The following is a 19840-nucleotide window of genomic DNA, read 5'->3' as shown; positions in this document are numbered from 1 at the left end:
TTAAAATACAGGCCTGGGGGCATACCACATGCACAGAATATATAACATTTATCGAGCATTCGCCATATGCCAGGCGCGTTGCTATGCACCTTACACGTACGGGCCCATCAAATCCCCAACCCATCCCCGTTCCCGGTTTAAAGGTGGGGAGACTGAGATTTAGTGGTGGGAACTGGAATCAGAACCCAGATCGGATCCGACACTCAAGCCTACGCTTTTGACACCTCTCCATAGAGCTCCAGAATTAATCATTCACCCGGATACCTGCAAAAAACCGTCCCCAGATCGCCCTTGGCCATAGGGCTGTTCACCTGTCCTGAACTCTCTCCAGTCAACAAGAAGCGACCCGCCCTTCCACGCTGCTGGCTGGAGTTCCCCTCTCCCCGAACGGAGGCGAGAGGGGGTAAAGCTGCGTTCTTCATTTCCGAGGGAAAACTTCGCGAACACTTTTGGGCCAGCCCCCACCCCACGGGCCGGCCACCTCTTCTACCGCTTCGATCTCAAACAGAGCACACCAGGTAGAAAAGACAGGAAGGAGACAGCTACAGCAAACCGTGCAAGGACCAAGGGACTCTCACTCCCGCACCGCACCACCTAAACTCTTCCACAGGAAAGAAACCGGAGAGGGGACTAAGGAAGACCCAAAGCACGCACACCTCGTTGGTTTTTGTTACCCCAACGATCCACTGTCCGGAGGACGTGTGCTCCGAGGAATGAGAGCAGCTCGGAGGATGCAAGTCCCCCGGTTATCACCACATCCCAGGTCCTGTCCCGGTCGCTCCAGAACCTGGAACCCGTGTCCTTTCCCGGCTGAACCGGGGAGGCTGCACCGCCCAGGGGCTGGGGCTCAGATTAGAGCCGGTGGGCATCGTCTGCGCTCCGCATTCGCCAAACTGAGCCCGCAAGCACGGCAGGACCCGCCCGCCCGTTTGCACGAGCCCACGGGGGCCGGGCCGGAGGCCGAGGCCGCCCCGCGGGGGGAGTCCAGCGCCCGAGGCCGCCCCCGGGGCCCGACGCCTCCCCCCAAGCCCCGTTTTTCTCTGTCCCGATCCGTCACCCTCACCTTGATCCCCCCGCGGGTCACTCGCCGCCTGCACCTCCGTTAGCTTTCCGGCCGCGGCTACCACCCGGCCTCCCTAAATCCACGGCCACCCTCAGCCCGAAGCCGGAAGCGGGAAGCAGCGCGGGTGAGGTGCGCACGCGCGGCCCCGCCCCCGAGGGCGGGGTCAGAGGGTGTGGGCCCGGAAGGGGGCGTGGCCTCGAGCGTCGGTGGGTCCCGAGAACTGAGGGTGTTGGTGGAGGCTGAACCTGGGGCCTCGCTCAGGGGTCGTTCGCTCGGGTTTAGGCCGGGCGAGGGGACTGAAGGGTGTTTGCGAGGAGGGTGAGGGCGATCCTTGAGGGGCGGGTCAGGGGAGCAGGGGGGCGCCTGGGGGCGAGACTGAGGGGAAGTGGGGCGGGGGCCTTTTTTGGGGGGCGGGGGGCCCTGGGGTATCCGCGGGACAGGAGGGCGCTTAGAGGGGATCCTAAGGAGAGATCAGCAGGGTTGGGGGGGCGTTTTGTGGGTCAGCGGGTGGCCTGGGTGATTAGCGGGTCTGGCTGGGGTTTCAGGGGAGAGTATAGCGGGACTGGGGGGCAACTTGGGGAATTAGGGGTCCCTGGAGGTGGGAGGCGGGGTACAGCGGAAGCCTGGGGACATCTAAGGCGGCTGAGTCAGGGGGCAAGAAGTTTGAGGGGGAGGGTACAAGAAATGGAGAGAACGGGTCTGTCTCCTGCAAAGACGGGGCAGCATAGGTTACAGGAAGTGAAGATCACCAGTCTTGAAAAAATGAGTCATATATCTCTCAGGTGGTCCCAGACACCCCAACATAGGTACCACCAAATACCCCAAACACATACCAGACACCCAGGCAGATGCCATCAGAAACTCGCTTTCAGGCACCCACAAATAAGTCAGACACCCCACGTACGTCTAAGTACCCTCAAACTATTCAAAATCTGACAAACGCACCAAATATCTCAAAAGTACCAGACAACTTCATCCAGGAGCCATCAGATACCCCCAAACAGGCTTTCAGACACCCAGAAACATACCAGAGAAACTTTTAGATACCCTCCAACACAGATGCTAGCAGATACCCCCAAACAAGTGTTCAGAGTCTGAAACACATGTCAGACACCCCCCACACAGGTGTTTTTAGACACCTAAATACATTCCTGATGCCTCTCCAAGTGCCAGCACCCCTCAGGTGCTGTCAGCCACCCAGGTCCTGAGGCTTCTTGTCTAATCCAGGTCCCTCACAGGGGGTGGGGATGGGCAGGAACCAGGAGAGGAGCCAAGCATCTTTCAGCTAAGGTCCACACTGGGCAACCAGGTCAAGATGGCCCCAAACCAAATTCACTTCAACACACACACAATTTGGACTTCCCTGGTGGTCCCGTGGTTAAGACTCCACACTTCCACTGCAGGAGGCATAGGTTTGATCCCTGGTCTGGGAACTAAAATTCCCGCATGCCGTGCGGCACGGCCAAAAACAAACAAAACAAAACACACACAATCTGTGGTTGAGAGCTCTCAGTTCAGAAAGTGGGTGACAGTCTCCAAGTGACCTGCCTGCAGTTTAAGTCCAGACTTCACGATTGAGAGGGGGAGCATGTCCAGGGAGTTGGAGGGTCCAGAAGTGTAAGAACCCCACCCCAACTGAGGTCATCAGACACCCACCCCAACTGAGGTCAGAAAACCAGACACAGGTACTCTCAAGATCTCAGTGGATCTGTAAATGTTCACTCTCTGAATTACTATGACTTTTGGACTTTATCCCAAAGGCAAGAGGGAGCCATTGAAGATTTTAAGCAGGAAGAATGGCATGACCCTTATTTCTATAGCCCCCTTGGTTATAGAAACCTTCAGGTTGACATAGTTCTCTCCTAAAACTTTTTCAAGGGGTCTGTCAGGAAGGAGAGGTATCTCTTGTCTTCCTTTTATGCATCCAACCCTTTTCAGCACTTATTGAGTCCTTATCGTGGGCCAGGGACTCTGCTAAGAGCTAAGGAGCTCATGTCTATAGCTGCATTTTTTTCACTAATGACAATTGGGGCTGGATAATTCGTCGTCAGGGGCTTCTGTGCATTGGAGGATATCGGACAGCATCCCTGGTATCTTCCCATTAGATGCCAGTAGCACTCCTAGTCCTGTCAACCAATGATGTCTCCGGACATTGCCAAAATGTTCTTTAGAGGGGGAGCAAAATGGCCCTTGGCTGACAGCAACCGGCCTTAGAGACACTCAGAACTTACAGTCGCCTTATGCAGGCTTCCTGGGGGAGGTGGCCCTGTGCTTTGTCTTAGAGAGTGAGCAAGAGTTAGGTGGCAGAGGGAGTTCCTGGAACAGCGCTGAATGAGCAAGACCCAGGTGATGGGCACAGGCAGCCACGAGACTTCAGGGCGGCCGGGCCGGGGGATCCTCGTGGCTGAGTAGTGGGAGAGAAGGGTGGAGGGGTAGGTGGGGTTAGACCACGGAGGGACCTCAAAGATCAAGGCCAGGAACAGGGCTGTCTGGAACGGTGTTCCTTCAGCAGGGCTGGCCTCTGGAAAAGCATCTCAGCTTTACCCTGGAGATGCACCTTCCATAATTACCAGGACCGTGACTCATTTCCTGTTCTATTTAACTTACTGTGGAGCTGTTTCCTTAAGGGGACAGTCAGTAACATCTGGCTTTGAATACTTCCAATGGGAGGTAGGCTTGTGACAAGTTACACCTGGGCGGTGCCTGCTCTCAGCCTGCTGGGAGTGAGACACAGCTGTTCTGGCCTCACGTGCTTCCTTAGACAGGTGTGGGGCTGTGGTCAAAGCCCAGGGTTAGGGTCTGTGATTTCGATGCTAGCTTTGCCTGCACAAGAACAAGAACTAATGATGCTACCATTGCCTGTATGTACCAGGCACCTTGCTGAGTGCTCCCCACATCATTTCTGTGACACAAACTCCAGTCTTCCCTGATCTCAAAGGGTTGTCCTGAAAGTCAAATGATGTCTCTGGGAGATGGAACTTGATTCCTGCCATCCTAAGAGAAAGCTGGAGTGAGCGCCTCACTTCCAAAGAAGAGAGTAGGGAAACGGGAAAATAGTAACCTGACAGATGTTATGTTACCCAGGTGATGAAGGTTAACATCTTGAGGGATGCCAAATCAATAGCACTTCCCCCCTGATCTGATGGGCCAAGAAGGTTCCCCAAACCCATAACTCCTTTCTAAGCATAAGAAAACATCAGATGTGGGAATTCCCTGGTGGTCCAGTGGTTAGGACCCTGTGCTCTCACTGCCAAGGACCCGGGTTTAATCCCTGGTCCGGAACTAAGATCCCACAAGCCGTGTGGTGCGACAAAAAATAAAATAAAATTAAAATAAATAAATAAATAAATAGAATAAAATAAAATGATAAATAAATTAGGCAAACCCAGATGAAGGGACATCGTATGAGACACTTGGCTAATATTTCTCAAGACTGTCAAGGTCGTGAACAATAAGAAAAGATGGAGAAACTCTCAAAGACCAGAGAGACTGGGAAGACAGGATGATTAAAGATAATGTAGTATCTGAATTAGATCCTGAAACAGGAGAACACTAATAGGGAAAAAAAAGAGAAAAAAAAAAACCCCTGGTGAAATCTGAATAAAGTCTGGGGTTTGGTTGTACTGTACCAATGCCTATGTAATGTGGTCATATAAGATATTAACATGAGGGGAAGCTAGGTGAACCACATAAGGAGGGTTCTCTCTCCACTTTTCTGTAAATCTAAAATGAAAAATTTCGGGGAGAAAAGGGGTCTGCTCTCCACTGGAGGGGTAGGAGAATCCTCAGATAGGTAGTTGTTTACTCTAAGTTAAGGTATAATGCCAAAATCCAGCAAAAAGATTCCACCTCCAAGTCACAGGTCTGGTCTTTCTGAAGTCTAATCCTCTGGTCTGCTCTAATGTTAAAATCTCTAAGGAGGGGTTAGTTTCACCTTGGAGTCTTAGCTTTGATTTTTTTTCCTGTAACAAACAAGGCATGAAGTTACCCCTCCTGCCTGCCTTGCACTGTATTCTGTTCTGCACATCGTTATTTATTGGTTTATGCTAGCCACGGACAGCAATCTGCAACAATTTCATGCTTATACTGAAGAATGGAATCGGATCCTTAATATCTGGTAGTTTGCTGGTTAAGTCTACTGATAAAAGATTATTGGAAGCCAGTCACAGAATCTGAAAATAAACTCTAGTCTCTCCTTTGCTATTTTGGGGCTTTCACAGAAGCCAAGGACTCATTGCGAAACATTTTTGCAAGTATGACCACTTAGATTCCATCCAGGAACAATGCATTTTTGCCCAGTTCAGGATTACTGGTAGCTTATTTTAAAGCAAAGGAAAACCAACTGAGCACGTGTTTTCTGTCTTTAGAACAGCTGGCAAAAATACAGTATGAACGTGTTTCCATCTTCCTGTTATTTTAAATATTATTGTACAGAGGTATTATTAATGCCATTTTTTTTGGTGGGAAAGCCTTAAAAATTGCCCCAAATATTGACATTAAGGTCATCAAACAACAGTATCTTTGGTATATTAACCTTTTGCGTTTCATGTATCTGTAATTTAATTTTCTTTTAAAATATAAAATTTTTCCTTCAGTACAACTAAAAAGAAATAAAAGTTAATTTTATTAAAAAAATAAAATGGCATGATATGGCAGTGGATTGGTGATCAGGGGCTCAGGCTCTGAGTTCAAACCCTGCTGTGTGACCTTTGACAAGAACTTAACTCCTTTGGGCCTCAGTTTCCTCACCTGTAGAAAAGGGGAGGTATTAGTGCCTATCTTACAGAGGTGGGAGGGTTAATGAGAAAATCAGTTTAAAGGACTTTGTGTTTGAGATATTGTATCTGCTCAGTATAATAATATTACTCTCTCATTATTTGTACAAAGTTTTCTGTGATTTTAAAGTGACCTTCAGGAAATTAGTCCCTGTTGGAATCCTTGTCTTCAGGTCAGACGTGAAAGGGGTTTATTGAGCTGCCGGCTACTGTTAGTCACTTCCCTGGGTCTTCCTTGCTGCTGGGAAAGCTAGCTCGAGGATGGGCAAACTCTGACTATAAAGAGCCATAAGGTAAATATTTTCAGCTTTGAGAGCACGCTGCAGAATACTCAGCCCTGCCATGACAGCGTGGATGCATTTCTCTACTGTCCGTGGCCCAGTCCCGGATCTTTGACCTCACCCTGCCTTCTGCCAACATTTCACCTGCCCCTTGAATTTGATGCCTGAGATAGAGCCCCAGCGGGGTTGATCCTGGCCTTCCAGGGAGGTCACCTTATCCAGCAGACCTCGCCCCCGCCCCTCAGAAGAAGAGATTAGGAAGTCAGCAGAAACAGGAAGTCACCTGCTGCTTAGAAGGACTTTAGGATGCTGAAGACTTTGGAACGCCCAGGTGGCCTCGGCTGAAAACAGCTCACGTGTCAGAAAGCAGGTTGGAGATCTTCCGATAGAGAGAACGCTCCAAACGGGACACCCCTGACAACGGCAGCCAACAGTCCCACCACCAGCAAAAACAGTGCTCCGGAGAGAGGGAGGAATGAAGAAGAAGGGAAATGCCCACGGGCGGGGCCAGGCAAGGAAGAAATGTAAAACCTGCGGCTCAGGTCACAAGGAGGCACCTGCCCTGAGGGCGGGGGGACGGCACTCGCAGCATGGCCCACCCTGGGGCCAGTTCTCTATCGCAGGGACCCACTGATTCTCACCTGGGCAATCCTAGCCCCCAGGGGACACTTGACCACATCTAGAGACATTTTTTGGTTGTCATGACTTATAGGACGGGATGCTGCTCAGCATCCTCCGGTGCACGAAATAGCCCTCCCCTCCCCCCAGCAAAGAGTTACCAGCCCTCAAACAGCAATAGGGTCAGGGTCGAGGAACCCTGCACTAGCCTGAATTTGCAACTAACATGTACTTGCCAGCACCTCCTCTCCGTTCTTTGCAAAGCAGGACTTGCTTTCAAAAAGGCAATGTTGTAAATCTCAGAAAAGGCTGGAGCCATCTTCCTCCAAGGCTTCTGGAACCCAGTACCTTTTCCTGAGCAGAGATCATTACCCCCCAGGCAGCCCCGGGAGGCAGGAAATTGCCTGTTATGGATTCATATGTTACAGTCCTAATCCCCCTCAGTACCTCAGAAGGCGGGCTTAATTGGAAATAGGGTCATTGCTGATATATTTAGTTCAATGAGGTCATACTGTGGTAGGGTTGACCCCTAAATACAATGTGACTGAAGTCCTTAGGAAAAGGGGAATTTCAGACGTAAACATGCATATGGGGACAATGCCTTGTGCTGACTACAGTTCTGCTGGCACAAGCCATGGGACTTCCAGACGCCAGGAGAGGCACTTGGGGCGGACCCTTCCCTAGCACCTTCAGAGGGAGCCCAGCCCTGCCAACACCTTGACCTTGAACTTCTCCAGAACCGTGAGATGATGCATTTCTAAGGTTTAAGCTGAGCAGATGGTGTTACTTTGTTACACAGCCCTAGCTAACTAATACACTGCCTGAGTCTGGATTTTGCCAAAGGATTTTTGCAACAACAAAAGCTGAGACTTAAAGGGAATTTGGGGGGGGGGGGTGTCCTGAGCTAACCAAATAGTCCCTGCTCTTACGGATGGATCCCTGGTGAATTCCAGGGAGCCAGGGTTTGCCCACACTTGGAAAGGGTGAAATGGGTTGAGGATGCAAAGAGCAAAGGAGGCCATGAGAAGGACTTAGGGGAGGTGAAGGAGAGAAAGTGGCTGCCATCCAGAGGGACAGGCTGGGCCACCAGACTTACCAGAGCTCAGAAAAGGTTTGCCACACAGGGGGCAGCTGGAGTGGCCAGAGTAGGTTCCTCGAGCCAACTGGTGCCCATTGGCACACTCTTTCCTCTCTCGAGCATCCTGACCTTTGTCCTTCAGATGCACAGTGTTCTTCCCCTGTTGGGGACAGAGGTGGGCCTTAGAATGCTCTGTGCATCCAGTCCTGCCTCGAATCACAGAGATCTGGGGCCAGGGGCACCCCAACAAGATGGAGAAGGCAAAGGGGGGGTACCCCTCACACCCCCGGCCTGGCCCCCGGACCTTCTCCTTCTGCCTGGTGACTCGACTTCGGAGGGAGCTCAGACTGCGCTTCACCCTGGTGCTCCTGTCTCTTCTCTCCATCTTCCCTGTGCCATCCTCACTCCTAAGGGGTGGAAAGTTTGGTGAGGAGGGTGCAGCAGACCCAGAGGGCCCTTCTGAGCCAGCCCTGTGGGTCACTCTTGGGATCCACCTGGACTCTGTCTCCCGGAGGCCCCTTCATCCTGTTTCACACCTGCTGTGGTCCCTAACTCTCTGCCTCCTTCTCTCACTCATTTATTCACTCAACAAACATTTACGGAGGTTTGCAAAGTTCCAGGAACCTTGGGGACTGGGTTTGCAGAGGGGGAGGTGACATGGTCTCAAGCTTGAAGTCCCTTGATGGGCCTTGTTCATCTCAGCCTCCTCCCTATGAGTCACCCCCCACTCCTATCTCATCAGCCTAAAATCCTGCCTGTTCTTCCTGTGGGATGTCTGCCAAACCCTACTTCCCTCTTCCCCTCCAATACTCCAGCCCCAGAGCATGCCTCTCCTGGATGACTGGCACATCCTCATTTAATAAATATGTATTAAGTCATTGACAAAGAAAGCCAGCCCCTGCAGAATCTAGTCCCTGGAGGGAGATTCCATACCTCCAGTTTGTACCCCTAACAGCACTCACCACCATCAGTCACCAGAGAGCTGTGCTCCTTTGCGTCCTAGGGGTGATCTGGCCTCTGCTGACTCCCCTTCCCTCTCCTCCTCCCAGCCACACCCTGACGCTGTTCTCGAGGAAGGCACCTATTTCTTTTCCCCAACCTCATCTCCACAAATTAGCGAACTCCTACTCTGCCATCAGAACCCAGCTCAAGCTGTCACTTCCTCCAAGAAGTCTTCCTCTGCCCTCCCAGGGCATGCGAGGAACCCCCCTGCCACACCCACAGTTGCCCTGGTGGTGCCAGTGAGAGGATGGGGGCCCCAGCTCCTGCTCCCAGCTCAGGGCCCGTCGTAACCGCTTGTGGCAATTCAGTGCTGACCCCGCCCATGGTTCTGCATACTCACTCCTCGGACAGGAACTCAAACCAGGTGAGGTTTGAGTGGGCTCCTCCGGGGCTGACGGACAAGCGAGCCATCTGCCGGGCCCTGCAGGATCAGAGGGGATGGACACCGAGGTCAGCAGCCCCTCCTCTCTCCTCCAGCTGCCCCTCTCCTGCCCCTCTCTCTCTGGGCTCCTGTGAATAGGTATGCCCCCCCGTGCCCGGTCTGAGATCGCAGCATCCCTCCACATGTGGGCTTGTATACGTGGTCATTGTGATGGGTTTTCCAGCAGAGGGTGGTAACAGGTCTTGGTCAAACAAAATCAGCACGTCGGGGAGATTTTCTAACAGATGGCAATATTTTGGGAGAGAGGTACCTTTTCCCATTTGTACAAAGGTAGCACACGGACTGGTGACAGCTTGGTTCCGTACCCTGTCTTTCCCACACCTGTGCCTCCTCCTACCTCTCCTGTCACCGTTTTCCTCCCATTTCTCCTTGTCTTCAACCTGTCCCCTGTACCTGTCCGCTCCTCCACCTGTCCCCATACCTGTCTTCCCATATCGGTTCCCCACATGTGTCCCCCATACCTGTCCACTCCTGTCCCCCTACACCTTCCCCTATACCTGTGTTCCACATCTGCCCTCACACACCTGTTCCCTCACACCTAGCCCCCTTTCCACTTACCCATGGTACTGTCGGAGTTCTTGAAGCACCTGCTGGACAATCAACCTGCGATGGTGGATAAAAACAGCCCACAGTGGCCCCACATGACAGACATTCCCCGAGGCGAGCTGGGATTGCCCCACCCGGCTGCAGGTCCTGATGCAGCCCCCAACCGGGAGCCCTAACTCCTCTCCTGATGCCATCGAGAGCCTTGCTGTGGGGCCTGGGTCCCTCTCCTGGGAGAAGGATGGTGTGGGAGAGAAGACTGAGGTTATTATAGGGGGACTGTGGCTGGCCCTGGTCACTTACAGCTAGTGATGCCACACCCTGCATCTCTCCTCCCCAAGCCTTGACCATCTTGGCTGTCCAAGGGGTCCCTCCCCAACCCAGGGGCAGACACTTACACATGATCCGGCTCCACGTGGTCCTTTTCCATGCACTCCAGCACCGGTGGCTCCAGTCCTGGAAGCAGCCCCCACCCCAAGAGGCACAGGCGTGAAGGGGGCCCTGGGGCAGGACCAGCCCGGCTCAGTGCCCCCTGAGCCCACCCCTGCAGAACTGGAGACCGTCCAGAGGAGGCTTGTCATTCTCAGGGAGGAGATGTGTAAAGAGGGCAGAAAGCCAGGGCTGGAAGTGACCCTGACGTGTCATGAGCGCTAAATGCTTTATGCACAGGCGGTCAATGAGCCCTCCAAGCGACCCTAAGAAGATACGCTAATCATCCCATTCTTAGCAAGAAAGCCGAGTAGGCTCAGAGACTTGCTAGAAAGTTGTAGATTCCGGTTTGGCCTGTAGACCTGTCTGACACCAGAGGGACACAGGCTCTTCAGACAGAGATTCAAAGGAGATAAAGAGACAGAGTCAGAGGGAGAAGAGAGCCCTGTGGATCTTGGCAATGTTTTGTTCACCTTGGCTCGAGGCTGGGGTGGGGGAGAGGGGAGGGGGAAGGGCAGATGATGGAGGAACCACCCCACCCTCTCCGCCAGCATTCTGTCCAGTTCTTGCCCAGGGGACCCTAAGCCCCCTCCACCAGCCCCATCCAGGGGACCCTCCAACAGAATCCCCCTACCCCACTTGGTTTGAATGAAGGAAACCCCCAGGCTGGGCTACCTTGAACAGCTGGAGCGGGCATATCCAAAGCTGGAAAGATTTCCAGGGAGCTGATCTCATCGAAGGACACGGGAACCGACCGTGACCTCACTCTTTTCTCGGGGCTGTCACATTCCTGCAGGGAATAAGCATCTCACTAAGCCCTGAGGCAGCCGGGGCTGCAGGCAGGCTCTCTGGGTTGAGGGTCCCCCGCCTCCATCTGCAAACAGGGGCTGCCCTCAGCCACAGGGCAGAGGCACAGGGATGGGACCCCATATCAGCTGAGGGCTGAAGCTGTACCCTCCTCTGCCAAGGACCCCCTCCCCCTGACCCCGCCTGCCCGCCGCCTTCCCAGTGCCAGCTATGGGCTGGAGCTCTGGAATTCTGAGCCACAAATTCCAGCCATGGCCAGGAATTTCCCCCCAAGTCATGGTCCTGGGCAAAGGTGCCCCAGGCACAGGCCACAGCTCCGAGCATGCATTTGCCAGCTTTGGGCTAAAATCCCAGACCTGAGATGAACCCTCCCCAGTTGCAAACTCCATTCACAGACAGGACTTCCTTCCAGCTGCAAAGATGCGGAGACATGCCCTGCTCACCAGCTCAGAGGTTGTGCGTAAGGCCGTGGATCCCAGCCCAGCAAAGGACCTTCAGGTCTTGGCTAGAATCTCAAGACCCAACAATTCCCTAGTCATGGGCTGCACCTGCCATGATAAGTCAGTCCCTGCAGCTATGCGTAAGGCACTCCTTGGCACCCGCCGAGACAGCGCCTGGGCCCACAGGCGTGTTACCATCCGGGGTGGCTGCATGTTGTACCCACCTTGCTTGGTGGCTCTGCAGAGGTTCTGCCCCCAGACAGACACCCTTGGGTCCAGGCCTGCAGGCCCTCTCCTGGCAGGTTCAGAGCAAGATTGGCCAGTGTCCGAGGGAGAGAGGGCCCCTCATTCGCAGCTGAGGCTTCGAAGCTGAGCCTGGCGGAGGAAGGGAGGGAGTAGGGTCTCTTCTACCTGGTTGCTTCCCCCGTTGCAGCGTGTGAGGCATGGGGACCTGGGGGGAATCCGTGGGTGGCCCTTTGCGGGGGGGGGGGGCAGGGCACAGAAAGAGGTCCAGATCTCCCAGTACCAGAAGGGTGGGTGGGAAGCCTGATTGGGGAATTTGATGCTGAAGTTCCATTTGCATCTCGGGTCCACTTTCTTTTCTTTTCGGCCAAGTGGCGTATGGTTATCCTAGTTTCCCAAATAAGGATCAATCCCGCACCCCCTGCTTGGAGTCTTAACCACTGGACCACCAGGGAAGTCCCCTCCACACACTTTTTTTTTTTTAACACAGTCTGGATTTCTATTTCGAGGGAACTGTGAGGGGTGGAGAGGGCGGCTAAAGCACCTCTCTCCACAGATTGGAGCTGCCACTATTTCGTGTGGGAGGTGGCGAGCACGCACCTACGTTTTGATCACAAGTGCATCTATGGCTTTCTGCACGCATGTGCAAGTGTTTAGGTGACTCTGGGTTTGAGCAGGGGGAGTGTTGGCGTGTACGCCCAGGGTGCGCGGGCCGGTGTGCACATCTGCATCTGAGCATGCCTGCCAGGTTTACGCAGTCTCCAGTCTGGGCTGGTGCACGCTCCTTTAACGTGTGCATGCTTACCCGAGCTCATGAATTCATATGCCCAAGCGGGCTCTATGTGCGGGCATGTACCTCGTGGGAGGAACTTTAGGGCTGCCTTCTGACAGTGCAGATACCTCTGGTGGCCCTAGAGAGCTAGATGACTCAGAGACGGGGGGCAGTGTGGCCTGGCCACCCTTGGGATGTGTCCCAGAAGGTGGCAGCCGGGTTGGGGGCTGACCTCTGCCAGCTCTCAGAGCAGCTCCGTGACCTCTCCCAGCTGCGTCTCTGAGGCCGGCCCTGGGACCCCGAAAGGCTGGAGAATGGCAAGTCTCCTCCGGCTTCTTCACTAGGGGGGCCACTGCCCCTGGCCCCCCCAGGCTGGCTGTTCGAAGGGACCTCGAGGCCCAGGTCCTGGAGATACTCGCTGCCCTGAAGGGCCTCCAAGTCCAGGCTGAGGTCCTCTGAGCTCTCGCCACCGCCGAGCAGCCCTGGAATTCCATCCTCCTGGAGACCAATGGGAAAAAGGCATTGACCGAGGGCAGCAGAGGCCCCCAACACCCAGACCCTGCCTGTGCCCTTCCTGTCCAACCTGGGCCCAGCACCTTCTAGTGGCAGGTTGTGTAGAATGGATGGTGGTCCCCTCAGTGCAATGTCTAACCTAGGCCTTCAAGGCTTTATCCCCCCAAAAGGGGCCGGAAAGCTGGGCTGTCAGACCTGATTCCACCTCCTTTGCTGAGTTTCTGTCTGATCATCTCATGAAACAGACAAAATAACCTCTGTCCTGTCCACGCACCCAGCTTGTTTTAAGCCTCACGTAAGATCACGTATGTGAACGCAATTCGTAAAAGTGCTGCACGGAGGTAAGTTATCCTTAATGCTACAGCTACTGGTGGAATTTCAGGCAATGGCGGGGTTCCTAGTCTTTTTTTCCTTTCCCCCGCCCCCGACCGTGCTGTGGGGCATGTGGGATCTTTGTTCCCCGACCAGGGCTGGAACCCTTGCTCCCTTCAGTGGAAGTGCAGAGTCTTAACCACTGGACCACCAGGGGAGTCCCAAGGGGCCCCTAGTCTCTTCCCGGGGCTTCTTAGGGTGTCTCCTCATGGGTCTCCTGGACCCTAAGTCTCCTTTCTAGACCCAGGATGAGGCAAACGTGGCACCTGTCTTGGGCACAAAATTTAAGGGGGTGCCCACAAACTCAAGAATCGAGACAATCACTCTTTAATACAATATTAAAAAAAAACCCTCAATATCGTGCAAAGAGTTCCACGATGAACAAACCATCAAAATGTTAAAACATGACAGTATTAGACCCTGCACCTTGCTCTTCTCCGCCTATTTCCCGCCCTGCTCTGTCCCACCAGAGTGTAGCCTGGAACCTCTGAGCTCTTAAACCCCCTGCAATACCTTCCCTTCCCTTCAATAGAAGTCTGAGCTCCCCATCACAGTACAGAGGGCTCCAGGGTCAGCCGCCTCCCGCTTCTGGCCCCTCTGCAGCCTCACATGCCCATCCACCCATGAGAGCGATGTGTCAGGCGCTGTCAGACCCGGAAGATACACAGAGGTGGACGAAGATGCCACAGCCACCAAAGCACCAACCAATTGCCACCCGGAACTACACGGGCGTTATCCCTAATCCCACCGCAGCTCCACCAGGGGGCGTTGTTGTCCCACTTTCCAGATCAGGAGACTGAGGCTCCGGGAGGAGAAAGGACCACACAGTCGGTAAATGGCAGAGCCAGACACAAACTCTGTGGGATCTGTCTGGATCCAAACACTATGCTCTTTCTTACCCTTCTTCCTCCTCTATTTCTTTTTCCTTTGCTTCCTTTGCCCTTCTTCTCTCCCCCCCTACTAGTTATTCTATTTGTCATTTCTTCCCCCAGCCAGAGCATCTGCTTTTTGCTTTCCTTGGAGAACCTCTTCTCCCAGGCAGCCTGGTGAACTCCTACTCATCCTTCAAAACCCAGCTTGGGCATGCCCTCCAGGGTGCCTTCCTGACTCATCCAGTCTAAATAAGGTGTCCTTCCTTTGGGCTGTCAGGATCTGCAGGACAGGGACTGTCCCTTTCCATGCCTTTGTTAGCACTGTCCTTGGACAGGGTTTGGTGGGTAGGTGGGGAGTCCTCTACCAGTGGTCCATGCAAAACCAACCCTGAGATGTAGCCCCAGACATCTATGTGAGCTCAGGCAGTCCTCGATGGACTGTCCCAACTGGTGACCTGAAGGGCCCACTGAACAGCCCTGGCCCCCTTCATGAGCTCTACAAGAGGCCCCCAGGACAGGACTGTCAGATAAAATACAGGGCACCCAGTGAAATTCAAATTTCAGATAAGCAATGAATATTTTTGTTTCTGGCGTAAGTAGATTTCAAACATTGCAATATTTGACATTCAAGTCTAACTGGGCATCCTGTAATTTTTTCTGCTCAATGTTGCAACCCTACCTATCCCTGGACCATTTGGCCGGTCATGGCCAGTCTTTAGTAGGGGAGGGAGAACAGGAAGTTCCCTGCTAACACTTGGTGAGGGGAATTTTCAGAGAAGCAGCCAATTGAAAGTGGAAAATACCTGCCAGCCGAGCGCCAGGCTCTTGGTCGGCTGTGGATCTTGGCTGGCAGGAGGCAGGTGGCAGCGTCCACACCTGCCTTGGAATGAGCGCAGAAGAGCTATGCAGGGTCTGGCTTTTTCTCTGACCTCCCCCACTTGGTGCTTTCTAAGTTTTAATGCCTTCCTTCTTTTTTAAATCGTAGTAAAATATACATAATGTAGAATTCACCATTTTATCCATTTTAAGCATACAACTCAGTGGCGTTAAGTACATGTACACTATTGGGCAATCATCACCACTGTCCATCTCCTGGACTTTTTTCCGTCTTCCTCCAAAGAAGGTTTGTAACCATTAAACAGTAACTCCCCGTTCTCACCTCCTCCAGCCTCTGGTCACATGGACTCTGCAGTGGCTCACTGACTTTGCCTGTTCTAGGGACCTTGTATAAGCGGAATCGTACAATATTTGTCCTCTCACGTCTAGTTTATTTCACTTAGCATAAGGTTTTCAAGTTCATCCGTATTTTAGCATGGGCCAGAACTTCCTTCCTTTTAAAGGCTGGCTAACATTTCATTGTGTGGACGGACCACATTGGATGCATATAAACAAAACTACATTTTGTTTATTCATTCAGTCTTTGATGGACACTTGGGTTGCTTCCACCTTTTGGCTCTTGTGGATTATGTTGCTATGACTGTGGGTGTACGAATGTGCATCCGAGTCCCTGCTTTCACCTCTTTTGGGTAGATCCTCAGAAGTGGGATTGCCGGATCATATGGGAATTCTCTGATTGGCTTTTGGAGCCCTGACCATATTGTTTTCCATGATCTACCTTCTTGAATCTCTCCTTTGCACCCACTAATCTTTTTTTTTTTTTTTGGCTGCACCGTCCAGCTTGTGGGATCTTAGTTCCCCGACCAGGGATCGAACCCGTGCCCCCTTGCAGTGGAAGCACAGAGTCTTAACCACTGGGCCACCAGGGAAGTCCCTGCACCCACCGATTTTGCTTCCCCCCACCTCCCTGGATGCCCCTCCCTGTATCTTTCACACACCAGGGTCCCTCTTCTTCACTCTCTGCCCAAAAAACCCACACCTCTAGCCCCGGCTGGTCCAGGTTCCCCTGGTTCTCCTGTGACTTCAGGGGCAGCCTTCCCAAGATCACTCCAATCCCATCCCTGGTGCCTGGACAACCTCTACTGACTCCTGTCTCCTCTGCCACGGCCCTCAAAGTTTCCTTGCGTCTCTGGTTTTCATCCTTCTGTAAATATAAACACGTCAGGACAGCCTCTTGGCCTGGGCTGGGCACCCCCCTTCCCTCGCCTGCATCTGGCCTCCCTCACAGGAGGCAGAAGTGGGAACTCGGCCAGAGCTTTGGGTGGAAGGGGTTGGTGGGTAGCTGTGGCAGGTACAGTGAGGGAGGGGGAGAAAGGGGGCTTCATCCTTTGCTGGGGAACTTGTAACTTTCCTTCAACATATCCTGGGTGAGAAACAGGAGCCAGCCCACTGGGGGCCTTCCCAGGTATCTCCCCAAACATTTGTATGCTGGCCCTGACACCCCAGAGAGGATGCAATAAATCCAGGCTCCTGCTTCCTGGACCCTGGGGAACCTTGGGGGGGGTCCCCTCCCCCGCCCAATGTCGGACCCAGAGACGAGATGTCCCAGGAATTCCCACTTTACCAAAAGGGCTTGCTGTGTGCAGACTGAGATAGCACATGGATCCACGTTTTAAAAAACTGTAAGTAGTTATTTATCTCCTTGTATATTAGGAAAAAATAGCACACCTAAGCGACTTCAACCATATCGTTTCCTGGTTCCATTTCATCATATAAAAAAGGGAATTGATTTCAAACAAAAGAGCAAATAAATGACAGGGGCAGATGGTTTTTGGATGGCTGGAATGGTAGAAAGGACTCAGTCAAGGTTTGCATCCCCTAGCGTGGCTTTTATTAGCTTAGTGTGACCTCAGGCAAGTTTCTAACCCTCTCTGGGCCTCAGTCTTCTCATCTCTAAAATGGGCGTGATGCTGCCTTCTTGTAGGATTGCTGGGCAGGTAAAATGAGATGATGTTTACACACTGCAAGCCCTCAATCAATGGAAGCAGATATTGGTTGCTGCAACCTTGGTTGCTTTTACATTTCAGGAGTCAGGGCGCTTCTTCTGGGCAAATTGATGACCCTGCCAGATGGAGCTAATTGGAGTAGGCTGATGATTAAATCCAGCAATTATAATCAAGTATGATCAAATGTTCTAGAAAGTGGGCTGGAGAAGAACTGAAACGGGGCCAGCTGACCCTGTCTGAAGGGACAGGAGTTCTGGATTGGAGTTCTACTTAGAAAATCCCTTTTTTGTTGTTATTTTTTTAAATTTAAAATTTAAATTTTTTTTAGGTTTGCAAAATAAGATTTATTCTAAGTCAGAACATATGGAAAATTCCCTTTTTAAAAAACATGAACCCTGGGGTAATCCTCGATGTGAAAAAATCTACTAAGGACAACTCAATTAGGACAGGTTAGACCACCTTTAGGCTTTCCATAACCAAAATAAACGCCCCAAACCCTATTTCCAACCACATAAAATAGCATCTATATGACATGTAAATGATTTCTTGTGGGACTTCCCTGGTGGTCCAGTGGGTAAGACTCCACTGTCCCAATGCAGGGGGCCCGGGTTTGATCCCTGGTCAGGAAACTAGATCCCACATTTGTGCCACAACTAAGAAGTCTGCGTACTATGACTAAAGATCCCGCATGCCACAATGAAGATCACACGTGCCACAACTGAGACCTGGAGCAGCCAAAAAAAAAAAATCCATCCATCCCTTCTGACAATCCACAATTCCTTCCTTCCTTCTTTCCTTCCTCCTTCCTTCCTTCCTTCCATCAACACATCCCTCTACTCACCCCACCCTCCCTCTTCTTGTTCCGGAAATGATTCATTTCTTCGTGTGTAGAATGGGATAATAACTACTCTGCCACGTGTTGATGAGAGTTCTCTGAAATAATGCACACAAAGTGCCTGGTAAAATGCATGTGCCAAACGAAGTGTACTTGCTGCCCCTGGCATCATCAGCTCCTGCCCGTCTCAGCACTCGGACACCTGCCTGCTCATCCTCCATGGTGGAGACGTCTGGGTCCTCAGGCCTGCAGGATCCACCGCTGCTCTTGGTGACTGAATCTGCAGCTCCAGAGTCAAAGGGCTGGACACATGGCTTGGGCTCAGAGCCTGTGGGGAAAGGAGGGACTAGGTGTCAAGGCTGAGCTAGGAGGCCTGAAGAGTCAGGGCCTGAGTTCTGCATCTGGGCCTCACTTTTCTCATCTTTAAAATGGGGTGGTGGGGAGGGTGGTCCCAATGATGCTTTTTTTTTTGGCCGCACCTCTTGGCTTGTGGGGTTTTAGTTCCCTGACCAGGGATCGAACCCGGGCCCTTGGCAGTGAAAGCACGAGTCCTAACCACTGGACCTTCAGGGAATTCCCTCTTTAAGCCAACATACACACCACCACTCCCCACCACTCATCCTGAGTCTGGAGCAGATATTTCTATTCAGTCCCAGGGCTCTTTCTTCCTGAGCCATGGTCCCCTTGGAATTCTTCCCAGGGCATCATTTTTGGAAGCCATCTCCAGCAGATCCGAGTTAGCTCATGAGATGAAATTGATTTGTCATGCCCGCTCTCGCAAAAAGCCCTCATTTGCTAGAATGGGTCCCTAAGACCAAATGCAAGACCCACATTTGGAGGGTCTCTAATCATGGAACTTCAGACTACCTCTGTCCCTATGTTGTGCTTTGCGTTCCGGGGACCCCGGGTGGCGTGGTATAGAGGAGAAAATAAGGGCTTTGGGGGTCAACCAGACTGTGTCCTTGCCTGGACCTGTTCCTAATGGCTGCACGCCTTCAGGGAAGTCACGTCTCTGAGCCTCAGTTTCCTCGCCTGGAAGGTGGGTGTGATGGTGCCCACCTTTCAGGGCCTGATCCTGGGGTGCTTGGACACCTTCTTTGCCCTCCAGGTCAGGAGGGTGCACTGGCTTGATCTTGGATCTTGGACTGAACCTTTTGCTGCGGGAGAAACAGGTGCCCCCATGTCTCTCCCCTCGCCCCTTGCACTGCAGCTACAGTGCATCACTGCTGCCTGTACGAATCCCCACGGAGGCTCCCCACCACCTGCAGGAAGAAGGTTGAATGTCTTGGCCCAGCCACTGATGTCCGTGAGGATCTTCCTTCTGTGCCTTGTCCCTGCCACTGTAGGACCCACTGCCTAAGAGCCTCCCATTCCTGGTCCAGGGCCACCTGCCTAAAGACCTCATCCGATTGGCTCCAGAAATCTCCATCCACCCCCCACCTATGGTGCCTCTTTCCTGTGCATGGCATTGCACTGCCTTGTGTTGTACTGCACTGCATTGCCTTGCCTTGCCTTGACATCTGGACTCCTTTTCCTCCTCTACGCCCCCTGCAAAAACTTCCTGGGTCCTGCTGAAACCAGGGAGGTGAGGGGAGAGTGGCTGGAGGAGGTGGTGAAGGTGGATGTGAAGAGATCAGTGGAGGTGATACAGGGAGAAACTGACCAGCACTTTTGCAGTAAGAGCTATAGCAGTTTCAGGAGGGATGGACGTGGTTGGGGGGAGTGAGTTAGTGATACCTTTGGACAGCGCCAGTTAGGTCCTCATTCGCTCCTCAGCTTGGGTCCCCTGTGGCTGGGGGACCCCATGTCCCGGCTTGCTGGGGACAGTCCTGCTTTACGCTACTGGTCAGGTAATGATTAACAGTACCCCCTTTCACCCTCCAAAAGGTACCCGTGGGGTGATCCATTTCGT

General features: G+C 52.6%; 2 protein-coding genes across 3 annotated transcripts in view; both read right to left on the bottom strand.

Annotated features, from left to right (window-relative positions):
* The window catches only part of ARHGEF18 (Rho/Rac guanine nucleotide exchange factor 18), a 53208-nt gene extending 52036 nt beyond the window's left edge, over positions 1 to 1172 (bottom strand). For both annotated transcript variants that reach the window (XM_057709011.1, XM_057709012.1), the window contains exon 1: positions 1064 to 1172. The gene's annotated coding sequence lies outside the window, so the exon portion shown is untranslated. The remainder of the gene's footprint in view (positions 1 to 1063) is intronic.
* On the bottom strand, positions 1121 to 17970 carry LOC130837231 (rho guanine nucleotide exchange factor 18-like). The gene is made up of 10 exons (XM_057710045.1): positions 17935 to 17970; positions 12726 to 12991; positions 11703 to 11853; positions 10907 to 11021; positions 10201 to 10258; positions 9818 to 9862; positions 9158 to 9238; positions 8120 to 8219; positions 7834 to 7975; positions 1121 to 1359 (listed from the first exon to the last, which is right to left on the bottom strand). The coding sequence occupies exons 1-10, from the start codon at positions 17968 to 17970 to the stop codon at positions 1121 to 1123; spliced, it is 1233 nt and encodes a 410-aa protein (XP_057566028.1).
* Between the last annotated feature and the right edge of the window lie 1870 nt (positions 17971 to 19840).

Source organism: Hippopotamus amphibius, chromosome 15, assembly GCF_030028045.1.
Source record: "Hippopotamus amphibius kiboko isolate mHipAmp2 chromosome 15, mHipAmp2.hap2, whole genome shotgun sequence".
Classification (NCBI taxonomy): Eukaryota; Metazoa; Chordata; class Mammalia; order Artiodactyla; family Hippopotamidae; genus Hippopotamus; species Hippopotamus amphibius.
Note: the sequence above shows the minus strand (reverse complement) of the source record. Positions and strands in the feature narration are given on the sequence as shown.

What these genes read in the sequence shown, in the direction of transcription:
- LOC130837231 (XM_057710045.1), bottom strand. Translation starts at nt 17,970, where the DNA reads ATGAATCATTTCCGGAACAAGAAGAGGGAGGGTGGG. An exon ending in CACGTGGAGCCGGATCATGT is followed by an intron (nt 9,863 to 10,200) that starts GTAAGTGTCTGC and finishes CCACCATCGCAG; the next exon opens with GTTGATTGTCCAGCAGGTGC. An exon ending in TCACCAGGCAGAAGGAGAAG is followed by an intron (nt 7,976 to 8,119) that starts GTCCGGGGGCCA and finishes TGTCCCCAACAG; the next exon opens with GGGAAGAACACTGTGCATCT.